General features: G+C 39.9%; 1 protein-coding gene across 20 annotated transcripts in view; it reads right to left on the reverse strand.

The window, feature by feature from the left end:
* tle3b (TLE family member 3, transcriptional corepressor b) overlaps nt 1-13,526 on the reverse strand; it is a 34,754-nt gene extending 21,228 nt beyond the window's left edge. For 8 of the 20 annotated variants that reach the window (XM_084108837.1, XM_084108838.1, XM_084108852.1 and 5 more), the window contains exons 1-7: nt 13,160-13,500; nt 12,476-12,763; nt 11,648-11,748; nt 11,242-11,305; nt 9,905-9,949; nt 836-898; nt 624-728 (exon numbers count right to left, since the gene is read on the reverse strand). In XM_084108837.1, the coding sequence (XP_083964963.1) occupies nt 624-728; nt 836-898; nt 9,905-9,949; nt 11,242-11,305; nt 11,648-11,748; nt 12,476-12,499 (402 nt within the window). In that variant the 5' untranslated portion in view covers nt 12,500-12,763; nt 13,160-13,500. Of the gene's footprint in view, nt 1-623; nt 729-835; nt 899-9,904; nt 9,950-11,241; nt 11,306-11,647; nt 11,749-12,475; nt 12,764-13,159 lie in introns of all 20 variants that reach the window. The other 12 variants (XM_084108842.1, XM_084108843.1, XM_084108841.1 and 9 more) reach the window with 4 other exon arrangements.
* Nucleotides 13,527-13,860: the final 334 nt, after the last annotated feature.

Consider the following 13,860-nt stretch of genomic DNA (forward strand, 5'->3'; position numbering starts at 1 on the left):
AAGTATTTAACATGGCTAATCACAGACAACCCTAACAGAATTAGACTTCTCCCCTTTGTGTGATCAAAACAAGAGCTTAACTACACAAGCCCAAACATGTCTCTCTCCACATGCCTCTCAAATGTGACAAACAGACACACAGATCAGCACATATTGATAAGACAAAAACAATGGCATAAAAAGGCAAACAAAATGGTGTAAACATCACATTACAAATTAAAACAAAGTAAAAATAAGACCATGAAGGGCAGGAGCAAATCTGCAGCAGGAGATTGATGGGACTAAGACACACCAACAATCCTGATCTCCTCCCATAACACTAGTATAAATGGCTCTAGCAATCACGGATTTGTCCTTGGACTGTTTAGGAGCTGCTGAGGTGATGCGTGTTGGATTGAAGGTTTTACACTGGAGGATTACAACTGATGCATCACCTTTGACCCCACCTGTGGGAGTAGGCTAATTTAACTGCTTCTTAGAGAGCAAATTTGATCTTTATTACCAGACTATAAATCCAATTGTCATTTAGGAGCCAGGCATGAATGCATTAGTACACTGAGCTGCTTGTGTGCAGGTTTGTCCCTGGCCCTGGTCAAATGAAGGAGAAAGAGGGGTATACACACGGTGAGAGGCAGATTGGGAAGTCCACGTACCCCGATGATGGCATTCAACTCGGTCATTGTCACTTGCTTAGCACGTTCAACAGCCTGTGCGACCTGCTGTTGGTGCTGAGGAAAGAGAAAAGACAAATTAATACACAGAAAATTAGCATGGGTGGGCTAACAGAAATAATGGCAAACAGCTCATTTTATGAAGAAAGATGGAGAATATTTACCTCTTGTGACAAAAAAGGCATTATTTGAGCAAGAATTGCATTTAGCCGTTTGGCAATCTCAGTCTGAAAGAGAGGGGGAAAAAAAAAGAGACATACAAACAGTACGTTATTGAATGTTGTCAGATCTTCTCTAATCACTCAAATGTGCTTAATTTCCGACAGCATGCACTCAAACACCCTTACATTACTTTCACGTTGCTGAATGCTCTAATCAAGCCTCCGCGGATCTAAACGAGGCATGATGGGATACCTCCAGAACTCCTGATTAATGAAGTAAAAACTTCAGATACGTCTGTTTTCGCTAACGTTGCCATGTGTTTGATTTGGCGCATAATGAACAAGAGGCTCTTTGAGGGCTAATATGGTGTGTGTGGCTCACAAAGCCAAACGGCGCTCCAGCACACTGCTACTGAAACAGATCTGGCCAAATCCACAGCTTTGCCAGGCCAAGATGGGCAGAAGGCCTGGGTTGCCCATCTGGCCAAGAGATGGAGAGAGAAGGAGATATAAAGGAAAGGGGGGGGGCGCCTCAACTGGCCTCAACCCCCCCACCACCCCCTCATTACCCAGACAGATTATTTCATTAAGATGCTGAAATATGCTAATGCTGATTTGGTGCTGGGAGATTAACGATGGCAATACTGAGCAATTACCATTTTTCCCCATGCTCCCATTCCAGCAGCGCAGGAGGCGAGGAACCGGAGCCCTACAGCAATATTCAAAATGACTTTTATTGATATGGAGAGACAGACAGGGTAATCAGCCAACATGCTCTGGTTCTCCTGCATTACTCACAGTTACCTGAAGTCCCCAAGAGCTATATTTCATCATGAGCAATGCTAACGCTTCAGGATGAAAGGGAGAGAAGGGAAAGGAGAGCACGAGGGAGGGGGGAGAGGAAGTATGGGGCAGTGAACAAATTGATTATAGGTTGGAGCAGATGGCCCAGCAGGTGAGGGAGGAGATAAATTTCTCTTTCTTTCACTGAGAACCACATTCCGTTCATTTTTTGGCAGTGTGACCTCTGTGCCTGTGGGAGGGTGCTGACCCTGGCACTCTGATGGATTCGGTCTCTCTTTAGAGCGGGTGAGAGTGGATGTGTTCTGACCTGTGATGAACTGTCTCTAGGGATGTGAACAAAGGATCTAAGCCCTCTCCACACCCCTTCAGAGTCATTGAGCTATTAACGCTTTTTCGGCTCAGCTTTGCTACACAAACACACACTCTTTCACAAAACAAACACATACAACAACAATCTGTTGGCATCTAACTAAAAAAGAAATATTAGAGCATAAAAACGCTGCCTGCCCTCATACACAAGCCATACGCTGAGGTTCTTTTTCCTCGCTCACTCTATCATTTCACACCCTCCCCTTGGCTTCCATTCCTGTATGCCACTCTCAGGTTGCCACAGCAACCGGCCCACCCCTATCTCTCCCTCAGATCATTATGTAAATTGGAGCTCTGCTTGACCATAACAGGCAGTAAAATCATATTATGCGCACAGGGGCAGGTCATTAAATTGAATTTTCGGCCTGTCGATCAGATCAACTCAGCAAATTAATGTGGGATGAAAGGGAGCAGAAGGGGGAGGGGGGAGTAACGGCTTGTCTTTCATGGGTGGGGTGAAGCGCGTGTGTGTGTGTGTGTGTGTGTTAAGAAAGGGAAGATTGAGAAACAACCCCTACATCTGAGCCAAAAACCCCTGGTGACTGTCCAAAGGAGAAGATATTCCACAGTAATTATCAGAAGAGACTTTTCCATTAATAAACAGCATACAAGACTTGTTAGTACACAACACACCATGTACCACAGCATTCAAATACAGGAGAGCAGTGAGCACCTGCTTTAGCAAACAGGCTCCTGTTGTGATGCCGGTTTGGATCAAGCAATTGCAGAGTGTGGTACAAATATCTACATTAAAAAAAACAAAAACAAAAACACACCTTTAAGCGAGACATGATGCAAGGAATACTATCTTATAATAGGAATAGTGTCTATGTAGGGCTGCTCGATTATGGCAAAAATCAATCATGATTATTTTTGGTCAATATTGAAATCACAAGTATTTAACACAATTACAGCTCGATGATATGATGAAAGTCTTATTTCACGATACGAGTCATTTTAAATATCAGTAAAATGATTTTACTTTAGCAAAAACTAATACTAGCTTTACTAATGTAAGATAAGGTCCTAAAAATAACTACAGAATACAAGTAAACAGTCAGCAATACAAAGAAAATAAAGAAACTAATTACAATCAAACCAGACAAATAAATACAACAGAGCAAAAATACAAATTAAATAAGCAGTGCTCTATTCAAAGTAATAGCCTACAAGTTACAACAACCAAATTTAATAAGCAAATGTGAAAATGACACTGCATATAACACTGCATACTGTACTGTGTCTAACTGTACATTAATTTAAATGTAGATTAATCCTTAAAGCAACTTAGGCAAATTCACTCACTGATCTTGACTGAATTACTTTTGTCATTTGTCGTGTGATTATCATTAATGACAGATGCAGCAGGAAAATTAGGCTGCATTTACTTTAAGAGCTAATGCACAAATCCAATATACGGTTACACGCATCATCTTTCTCAACTCTGTACATTTACTTAAGACATATCCCACTGTACGTGAATACTCTCCAAAAAGTTTTTTTTTTTCTTCTTTTTTTTTGTGTGTACTTGCCTACTTACTTATCCGCGTGCGCACACAAGACAGGAATGAAAGTGTACCGCTGTGAAGGAAAGGAAGATGCGCTGGACGGAATGCTCCAGCGGCACAATAATTGGTTTACCTCGATTATCGTGTAGGGCTGGGCGATAAATCGATTAACTCGAATGTGTAGTTTACGTCGACTTGTTTGAATGAAAATCCGTTTTCTCTTTTACATCCGCCGACGCTCCCCTCAGGGCTCCCGTAGTTCCGAACGGGCTCAGCGTTTGCCATAGAGATACACAAACAACATGGCAAATGAACAAGACCAGGGCAGCACAAGCACACCCACCAAAAACATTTACAAACTGAATCCGCAGGGCTGCCAACTCGCACGAATTCACCGTGAGTCTCACGCAATTGTCACTTTTTACACGCTCTCACGCCACACATCCATTTTCTCATGCAGAGAAAAATCGCGAAGCAAAGAGGACGGTGACAGGACACCGACAGAAAAGGTTACTATTGCTATGAAACAAATTCTCAGCTCTCAGATTCTATCAATTTAATTACAAAATTCAAACAGCAAACACCGTTTTGGCGCTTGTAAATGTGACGTAACAGATCGCTGACAGATCTCAGTTCAAGCGGCACGTGAACCGATCGTCTGTTACTCTTTACTACTAGTTAATAAACACGAATATAGGTAATTTGAAAGATACAGTTCAACTTACCGAAATGTGATAAAATCGAAAGTTTTTCAACCGCGGAAAGAGGTCCATAAGACAGCTGGAGAACAATATGTCACGTAACGTTACATTTACCTCAGGAAAGCCATTTAATGACCATAGCATGTTAGTTAGACTTACTATAGAGAGGAGAATTGCTATAGAGTATTTTGCTAAATATGATAACTATATTACATAGCCTATTTATTACATTTTTACCTATATCATTAAAATATTATTTAAAAAAAAAACATTTAATTTGAGATGTTATTTTTAACCTTTAATAATAATACCAACTGACAGGGCTCTGTATGTTTACAGAATTAGGCGATTTTTCTTTTTTTGAGAAAAATTTATAGGTGCATAAATTTACACTTATACTGTACCTAATATTTATCCAAAGGAATCGATATTGAATCAAGATCAGAATCAAATCACAAGAATTTAATTGAAATTGTGAAATTTGTGTCAAGCAATAATAAAAACAGTAGCATACCAGTCATTGTACCATGTAAACATTGTGTTGTCACTAACTTACTTAGTGACACTAACCAAATGTTTTGACAAATCACAATACACTTATTTAAAAAACTTATTTGTTTTTTACATCACCCCCAATCCCAATCCACCCATTTTATGTTATGTTACGTTATGTTATGTTACATTTTCACTGTTTACAAAGGCAGGGCCTGCCATCCTGTATTTTTGGCTTGTTGTTTCTGATTGTACTTTAACCCTGGAAATCCAGATCAAATCCCAGAAGGGAAAATCAAAACAAAATTAAGTTAAAACTTGTTTTGAACAATCTTTATTTGTCATCTGCAGATTGATTTTAAGTAGGAAATCGTAAATCGGATTTTTTTTTTTTTTTGGCCATATCACCCAGCCCTATTATCTTGTTTTCATAATCATTGGAAGCCAAAATCAGAATTGAAAAAAAGAGCCCTATATCTATGCTTAATTATCTTAAGACTTTTTGTATTGTGACACATTGACAATTAAATCACATTTTATCCTCTAATCTTATTATGATGATACAAAAATACTTTACTGCTATTACAGTAAAGACAATAATGATACAATTTAGGGAAGACTAAAGGAATTACCAAAGAACAAACAAAATAGTAAACAGAAAAGTGACCCAGACATTACAGTAAAGGCAAAATGTGACCTGTGAATGTTTTTGTGTGATTCACACTTGACAGAGTCCATAAAACAAGCCAAAAGGATTTTAATCCGAATCACTTCACACAAACTATACTACATACATTAACCTCAGATTGAACCACTGCACCATGGGAAGAGAACAGGAAGTGTGGAACTGCTGAACAGAACCAGAACACTCCCACACAGGCTGATAAAAAATAGGGCCAGGGAGTGAAAACAAGGCCCTTCAGCAGAGAGAGGCTTTCTGCTCAGCTTCACAATCCCAGGTGCTCAGCGCTGTCAAGCAGTATGTGAAGAGCTCTCACACACAGCCCAATGTCAATGGCACGCCAGAACCCATTTACCTGTTGCTGTGGGTACGAGCTGAGTGCAGGGAGACACTGATGAGGATTAAATATGCTGCAAAACAACTGCACACTGAAGGAGAGCCACTCACTGACAAATGAACACACATACAGCTGCACTCTCTCTGTGACTCAAAGAACAATTACAGACAAGAGACAGGCAGAGAAAGTAAAGAGTCAGTTGGATGGTTGAACTTACATTTACATGCTCACTCAAACATAAAAAGCCACATATACATTCTTCACAGATAAGTCGCGCTAACAAATAAATGAAAGCACTCAATAGCATTTACAGATTTGAGTTCATTCCTTCCCGCCTGACACAGACTCCTCTAACCCTTGGCTTCCCTCGGGCTGAAAGGCTGCATTGAGCAGGAGTCGTCTGTACAGGGTGTCTCTGTCTTGCCCTTGCTGCATATGCAGCACAAATCCTGTTAGAACTGTTTAGTGATGTTTGTGTCTCTCTGTGCATTCATCTGCTGAAGCCGGACACAAAGGACACAGACACGACCACCTGGTTCAGTGAACAGAGCTGAGAGACAGATGTGGCCTAAAATTACACACACAAACACTACAGTATCTATATTCAAGACTTACATATTGCATATTGCACTGTCCAATAACATAACATATTCAGTGTAGCTATTTCGAGAGAGTAAATAATAATAATAATAATAATAATGATAATAATAATAATAATAATAATAATAGGTTAAACGTTCAATATTAGGGACTTAAAATTGATCAGTTTTGGTCTCCATTTAAAATGTCAGAAAATAATGGATTTTTCACTGCGAGTGATACAAAAAAAGTGCTCATTTAAAGTTAGTCCTTAAAGGAATTACCCTAATTAATTATAATTTAATAAAAACGTAAATTCCACGCTGAAAATTATAATGTTGTTGTTACTTCTTTCATTTAAAGCAATTGATTTTACCATTTATTTTTGTTTAGATAAAATATAAGTTGTGTCCCAACTTATAAAGGTGGGCGTACACTGTGTGAGTTTGGACACTCGGGAGGCCGTGAGTCAATACACACGTTACAAGTCAGTTAACCTGATAATCGCGTCAAAGCAGCTGGTACACGGCACAACTGTCCTGCATGGCAATCGCATGAGCTTTTAATGCTAAACACGTCGGAGACTGTAACTTTCAATGCTGCTGCTATAGGTTCGGATAGAAAAAAGAAAGAAAAGAAAAATACTAGTGACTAGTGAGCAAATGATTTGGTGAAATTTAACATGTTTGAAAATTATCGGGAGGTGCTTGTAAGTTACTCGGCTCTGTACAATGCGAGCATCAACGATTTTCACGCGATTTCTCCCGAGAGAATTTTTTATTTATTTTTTTAATTAAAAAAAAATAAAAATCACCTGCAAGCTCGTACGACTGCAAAAATCATACTGTGTACGCCCGGCTTTACCCACACAGATTAATCTCAATAAGCTAAAAAAAAAAAAAAAGTGTCTCTTTCAAACTGGTCCAAAAAAATATATAATTAGCAGTTGACCAATTATTTTTTGATGGCCAATGCCAAGATCTCAGAGAACAGGGTGGCTGTCTATTTATAATTTATATCACTTATTTAATTAGAAATAAAACAATATATATAATTTGGGTACTGGGAATCATGTTTTTCAAACAAAGACAAGGTAACACTAATTTTACATACAGCACACAGTGAAAATGACATAAATATGACAGTGGACAATTGAATATAGTTGAAATTAAGAGTTTAAAGTTGCAGAAATGCACACTTCAGAAGATCTCACAGATGGATTTGACCAAGTCTGCAAGATTTGTGAAATGAAATGTTTATTAGATATTCAAAGATGTTTAAATTATATAAATGCATATTTGCTGAACGCTAAAGGTAAATGATAAAGTATTATAGTGTTTGCCTTTCTATTATTAATAATATAAAAGCAATACTTTTTCGTATACAGTTTACTTTCTTTTTTTAACAGTTCTATCTAATAACTTGAACAGAGACCGTAAACTAATGAAGACAGAGAATAAGAGTGTGCTTAGGCACTGTTCTCAGCTCTGTCAAAATAAAATTCCTCATTTCCGACACATTGGCAAAATAGAAAAACTTATTGGGCAACTCCGATATTTAAAAAAACAAGCAGAATATCATATATATAAGATATATCGGTCAACCACCAATTATAATATAACCCTGTCTGCACTTTTTGATTTAAGACGCTCACTGGCCTGCCATAATAATGTGGGTGCACTCTGTCACTCACATGTACACAAACACTTCTGAAGAGAGACTGCAGTGTGCTCTGAGTCAGTTTGCTTTGGCTCAGAATCAAATCGACCATCATCACCTTGGCAAACAATTCCTGGAATCCTGAATAAATTATTCATCTGAACAAGTTCCCTCCCCGCTGCCTGTCTCAACCCCCCTCCTTGCTCTCTCTCACCCTCTAAGGCCACAGACTGAGCTTCACTTAATGAATCTGGCTTAGTGTGTGTGCGCACACAAAGAACTGACCAAATACAGCCACACCAATGATAACACACACACACACACACACACACACACTAGTTCTGCATACATTCAGCAGTGAGTACTTCAGGACAAAATGAGGAAGAAAATGAAGACAGAGGGAACTGTGTTAAACACAGAGGGACAACAGTTCAGGGGCCTCTGAGGCTCAGTAATTTAAGGGCTACACTGACAAGCACAGCCGTCCAGTTCTTGCCCCCACACGGCCAGCCCTCCCCTCATGGCCGCACACGCACCATCCTGCCCGGGGCTCTAACGTACCGCAAAATCAGCACCAATACAAACTCACAAGCGCGTTAATAAAACAGTTATTTAATAGTATTCTGAATCTGGTGGATCCTGAAAGCACATGGCAAATCTGGCACCTATGTGCATTTTCCTTCCGTTCTTTTCCAGCCAAAAGCACTACATGAAGGGTAGACTGTGTTATTAGACTGCTGTCATCACTAACTCCAGAAAGAACAGGGAGTACATGCTCCAATGAATAATTCATGCATTTGAGTCCACTCAGTCAGGGCTCTATTGATAAACAAAAGAGAGGCTCTACAAAAAAACAAAAAAAACCAGTCGATTAACCTGTTTGCGCAAAGCCCCTGCACCTCCCTTTTCATTTTCTCTCAGTCTCTCTCACAGCTGGAGATAAGTGCCTGACAAAACCTTTCAGAAAATGCAGTGTCTGTGAGAGAGAGACATGTGGCCCAGACACACACACACACACACACACAAACACGGAGTAGCTGATGGATCGTGCATACTGTTCCAATTCACCACCCTCACACTGATACCATTAACCTTGTGAGGCCTCAGGGTGAGAACCATAAAGGGCCTCTTCAAACTGAGCCCTCCTCATATGACTATACATCATACCACTACTAATGACATAGACCAACCAACACCCCCATTTCCTCAATTTCTCTTTCTCTCTCTCCTTTAAAATGCATAAAATGCATTTGTTACAAAACCAATCAATCGGTTTCAGGAAGAAAAGAAAAAAAACATACAAGCTGCCAACAATTAGTGCAGCCTGTAATGGCCACCATTCACATCAATTACTAAAAAAGGTTAAATAACAATTCCTGCTAGATGAAGCTGACCTAATGACCTTTAACTGGGCCGGCCTCTGTCTGTGCCTCCATCTTTGTCTTGATTTTCGTTTTTTTTTTTAGTTCTGTTATGTGCAGACACCTCTTTTGGCTACTTTTATTTATAGGGGCAGCATAGGAAACAAAAACAAGAAAGGGGAACAGATTCAGGAAACAAATTCAAACTTGCACAAGCCAGATTCAAACTAGGCACTAACCACTATGCCTCTGACCACTGTAATCAATTTAATCATATGCATCACTACTCAACCATATACTTGCATGTTTTTGTGCATGCGCCTTTTGCAGACTCTGACAGATAAAAAAAAAAAAAAGCTATTAAGCTGCAGAACATTTTTCAAAACCCCTACACTGTCCAATAATGTCTGCAAAGACCCTGCTGTGTTATTGTCGTCTCTTTGACCAGACAAACTCGTTGACTGTCATGGCAGAGGACACGTGCTAAAAAAACAAAAAAACAACAGACAAAAAAACAAAAAAAACACAAATGAAGCAAACACAATGCACAACGAAAATAGTGTCAGAGTACATGACATACCTGTTTATGCATTTCAATGTTCAGCCCATAGGACATCTCATAGTACTGCAAGAGAAAATGAGAAATGCATTCAGCACACAAGTAATAATATTATGATATTGCCTACAGTAGCACCTGTCTCTCAATTTATTTCCTAGTTTAACAGACAAAAAAAAAAAAAAAAAAAGCTATGTACACAAAGCTAAGACACAGATCATTGCCTGATTATAGGAGTAGAGAGCAATGTTTATGAATCTCTCTGCTAACACTTATTTAGCGACCACTTACTATTTACTCAGTCAGCACCACTACCATTCATGGAAGCAGAGTTCTCAAAATAGTTACTAAACAACAGCTCTTAAAAACAAACTAAGCAAAGATTGACAAATAAGCATCTCATCTGTTATCCTTCACTCTCTCTTTCTACACCCTTTTCATCTCTAAGAAACATTTATTTTCCCTCACAGGCATCGGTGTCATCTCAAGATAAAAGTCCTTTTTCGACACTAAAAATAGTCGATTAGACTATTCCAAACAACTAAGGCAAAAAAAAAAATTCTTGGAGCATGTCTGTGTATTTCAGTTAGTTTATCTGGTGGTGGCCTTTTTACCACACGGCATTCCTCCGAAAAATAATATTTAACAAAGGTGCCAGCATGTTGAGTCAATACCTACTGCATGTTCAAATAAGATAAGAGAGAGTAGAGCTCAGTTAACACTGTTCAACCTGTGTACTGTTACATCACATCCTGATGGAATTCAGTTTCTACTCACTGGACTTCTAGTAAAAGGTGTTCTGCCACACTAATATTAGTGTGATTCTTGAATTGCACACAAGAGCCAACATTGAGTGACTGAAATCATCCTGAAGGTTGATAATGTTTCAGCTGGGTAGTAATTTAAGCCAAAAACAACTATACACTTAAATTGTATAAATGCATAGATTGATTGATTTTCAATTGGCTACCTGAGAAGATCAACGACAGCCCAACAATCGTCGTCCTTTACACCCTTAAATGCCGTTCATAACAAAAAGATCTAAACCTGATTAGACTGAGCAAGCCAGCCTTTTTTCTTACTCGAATCAAGAGACACTCAGCACCTGGAAGATGGAACAAGAAGTAACTCCCTGCCCAAAACACCCACCAGGCATTTTACAACAAATAAAAACACCCACACTCTTATAATCTCACCACTGATCCTTCGGTGCAATCAATGCAAACGCTATTACACAATAAATAGAGGTAGTGGATACTAAACATTAGCTCAGATAGCTGGCTGGTGGCCCTATTGATGTTTTCATGGAACAAAAGAACAACAGATAGCAGACCTCAGATTAAAAACAAACTTGCTCTTACCATGACATAATGTCGCTGCATCTCTGTCTTCTCATTTGCCAGTTTGTCATACTCCACTTTAAGACTGTAAGAAGAGAGAAAGAAAAGGAATGAGTTCCAACATACACATGGGATTTACTGACACAAATACTAATGTTGTTTTTACAGTCGTTTAAATGAAATTACAAATAAAACATTAAACCACTATTACAGTTAGCCTACTGTATATAATAGTAAATTACATAATACATAGTTTAATATGGTTATAGTTACTTATTAACTCTGTTATTACAACTGCCAGGCTTAAGGTTGCACTGATGCTGTATTTGATTTACACAGACTTAAAGCAGAATCAGAACCGTCTCTGAGTCTACAGGTAACAGGTGTGAAATGTATCATCATATAGGTGATTAACAGCAATATTTACCTGTGGTACTGAGCTTGAAGGAACTGAAATTCATCTTTGATCCTGTCACAAGATTCTGCTACAGTGAATTTGAAGCCTGGCTGACCAGGCTGGTGAGGTGCCTGAAAAATAACAGCCTTCATTTATGTAAACTGCTGTAAACCATACAACTCACATTATTCATATAATCTAACCTAGTCACTGATGCAATATGCTATTATACCAACTGTTTTTTAATGTGTCACTGCAGCTTTGACTTCCTACCACTATTACCAAAACAAACATCGACCTTCTCCATTTTACAGCAGTCCATATAGGTCTCAGGTTTTACTTTCACTGTGTTTTTGAACAAGTCATGGCTATAACCACGGGTGTCAATAACACATTTCATGCTTCCCGATTTTCAAGGAAATTATATTTCATCGGAGCTGAATTGCGGTTTGTCAGAAGTGCCCAGGCGCTCCCTCGAGCTCGGCCTGTCGGTGGTTTGGACACTCTAGTGGGAACAGCCTCCAACACTCAGCAGCGGTCGGCGCGACACAGACGGGTCACTGCGTCTAAACAGCCCCGGAGAAAAACTAGCAACTGATCCCCCTCCTTCCAGTTTTTTCCATTCATTTTTTTTCTACTTTAAAGTGAGATGAAAACGTACAACTGTTCAGAAGCAAGTTAACGGACACCCAGAAGAGCACATTATTGTTAAGTTTTAGCAGAAATAAAAGGACACGCCGCGCGAGAGAAACGTCACGCGACACAATAGTGCGCGTGGATCACGAGCTCAACGGTCGAAAAGGTAACGCGCTCGCGCGGCGCTGGACACAATGCATCAATATAATTTATGTTACTCACCGGATGCCGGCCCTGCGGATACATCCTGAATGTATCCTTTCTGAAGTGAAGATCCAGGGGATGTGTCGTTCTTCAGTAATCCGAGTAGATGAGCGAGAGCCCGTCCGTCACCCCTCCCTGCACTCGCGGACACACAAAGCCCAGTCGGTCCACCCGATCCACGCGCTTCTCGCACTCCTTTCCCCCGGTTTAACCCCTTTATCCTTCACAGAGCCGATGAGCAAAACAAAAACACATCGCGTTGGCTCATTATCTCCAATAAGAGTCAAGCATTCAGCTGCGCGTGTGCTGTAAACACAGAATAGTTGTGTAGAGTGAGTCAAACACACATTTGCTGCTTGTCATTTGCGCTGCGAGCTGCGACTAACAAGCTGCTTACAAGTCTTCTCGCAATAACAAGATTACCTGACTGCTGTTTGCTTGAATGTAACCCGACAAGATTACAGAACACTGTCAAAAACGCGAGATAAGACATACAGCAACCTAGCAATTCCTCGATAAACAGATAAAAAAAAAAATACATTTATTCCGTTTATCACAATCGAGCCTCGAAGTGAATACGAAATAGCAGCTCTGCAATTTGGAAAACAGGAACAGAGAAAATAAAGCACGAAGAGCGCTCATTTGCTAAATAAACAGTCTAGATTACAAGTGGATTCTTTTGAAAGTTATCTTCCGCGTTACCTTTAGTCTCCATAAAATCCTTTTCCGCGAATGTAAATACAGCATTAATTCCTTTCTCCGCGGAAACGTCGAAGTCCTCCACTCGTGACCTTATACGATCAGTATTAGGCGCTGGTTGGGAATCAATCCCAACCCTAGAAAAGCAGCGCCTACAACCGCTTCGAGAATGGTTTCCTCTGTTGAGACTCGTGTCTCGCTTGAACACAATTCGCAGAATTGTGGTTGTTGGAAAATTCCCCCAATCCCTATTTGCTTGTTTGTTTAAAAAGGTCTGGTTGTGAAAAGTTTGCCTCGTACGAGCCAGCCGCTCTCAATCGCTTTGCCTAGTTTCTCCAACACTCGCAGTACCACACACAGACTGCCCACTGACACGCGGGCTCAACTACCGCGAGAACAACCGAACGCGACCAATCAAATCTCGAAAAGGACTTCACCATGACCGACCAATCAAACCTGGGATCCCACGTGGGTCACGCCTGTTCTGCGCGTGCTGATTGGCCAATCAAAATCTGACCTCATGTTCGCCATTTTGGCTCTAAAATAGGTTGCTTTCCCCGTAGACAAACAACTTACATGAGCGACGATTGTTCGAAGTCTAGCCACAAACTGAAATCTCAAGAGATAGATTGTAGCCTAAGAAATACATTTTACAAGCGAAATTGTCTGTTGCGCTTTTATTCACTGATTTATGACCATGACTG

This window comes from Abramis brama, assembly GCF_963993115.1.
Source record: "Abramis brama genome assembly, chromosome: 3".
NCBI classification, from domain to species: domain Eukaryota; kingdom Metazoa; phylum Chordata; class Actinopteri; order Cypriniformes; family Leuciscidae; genus Abramis; species Abramis brama.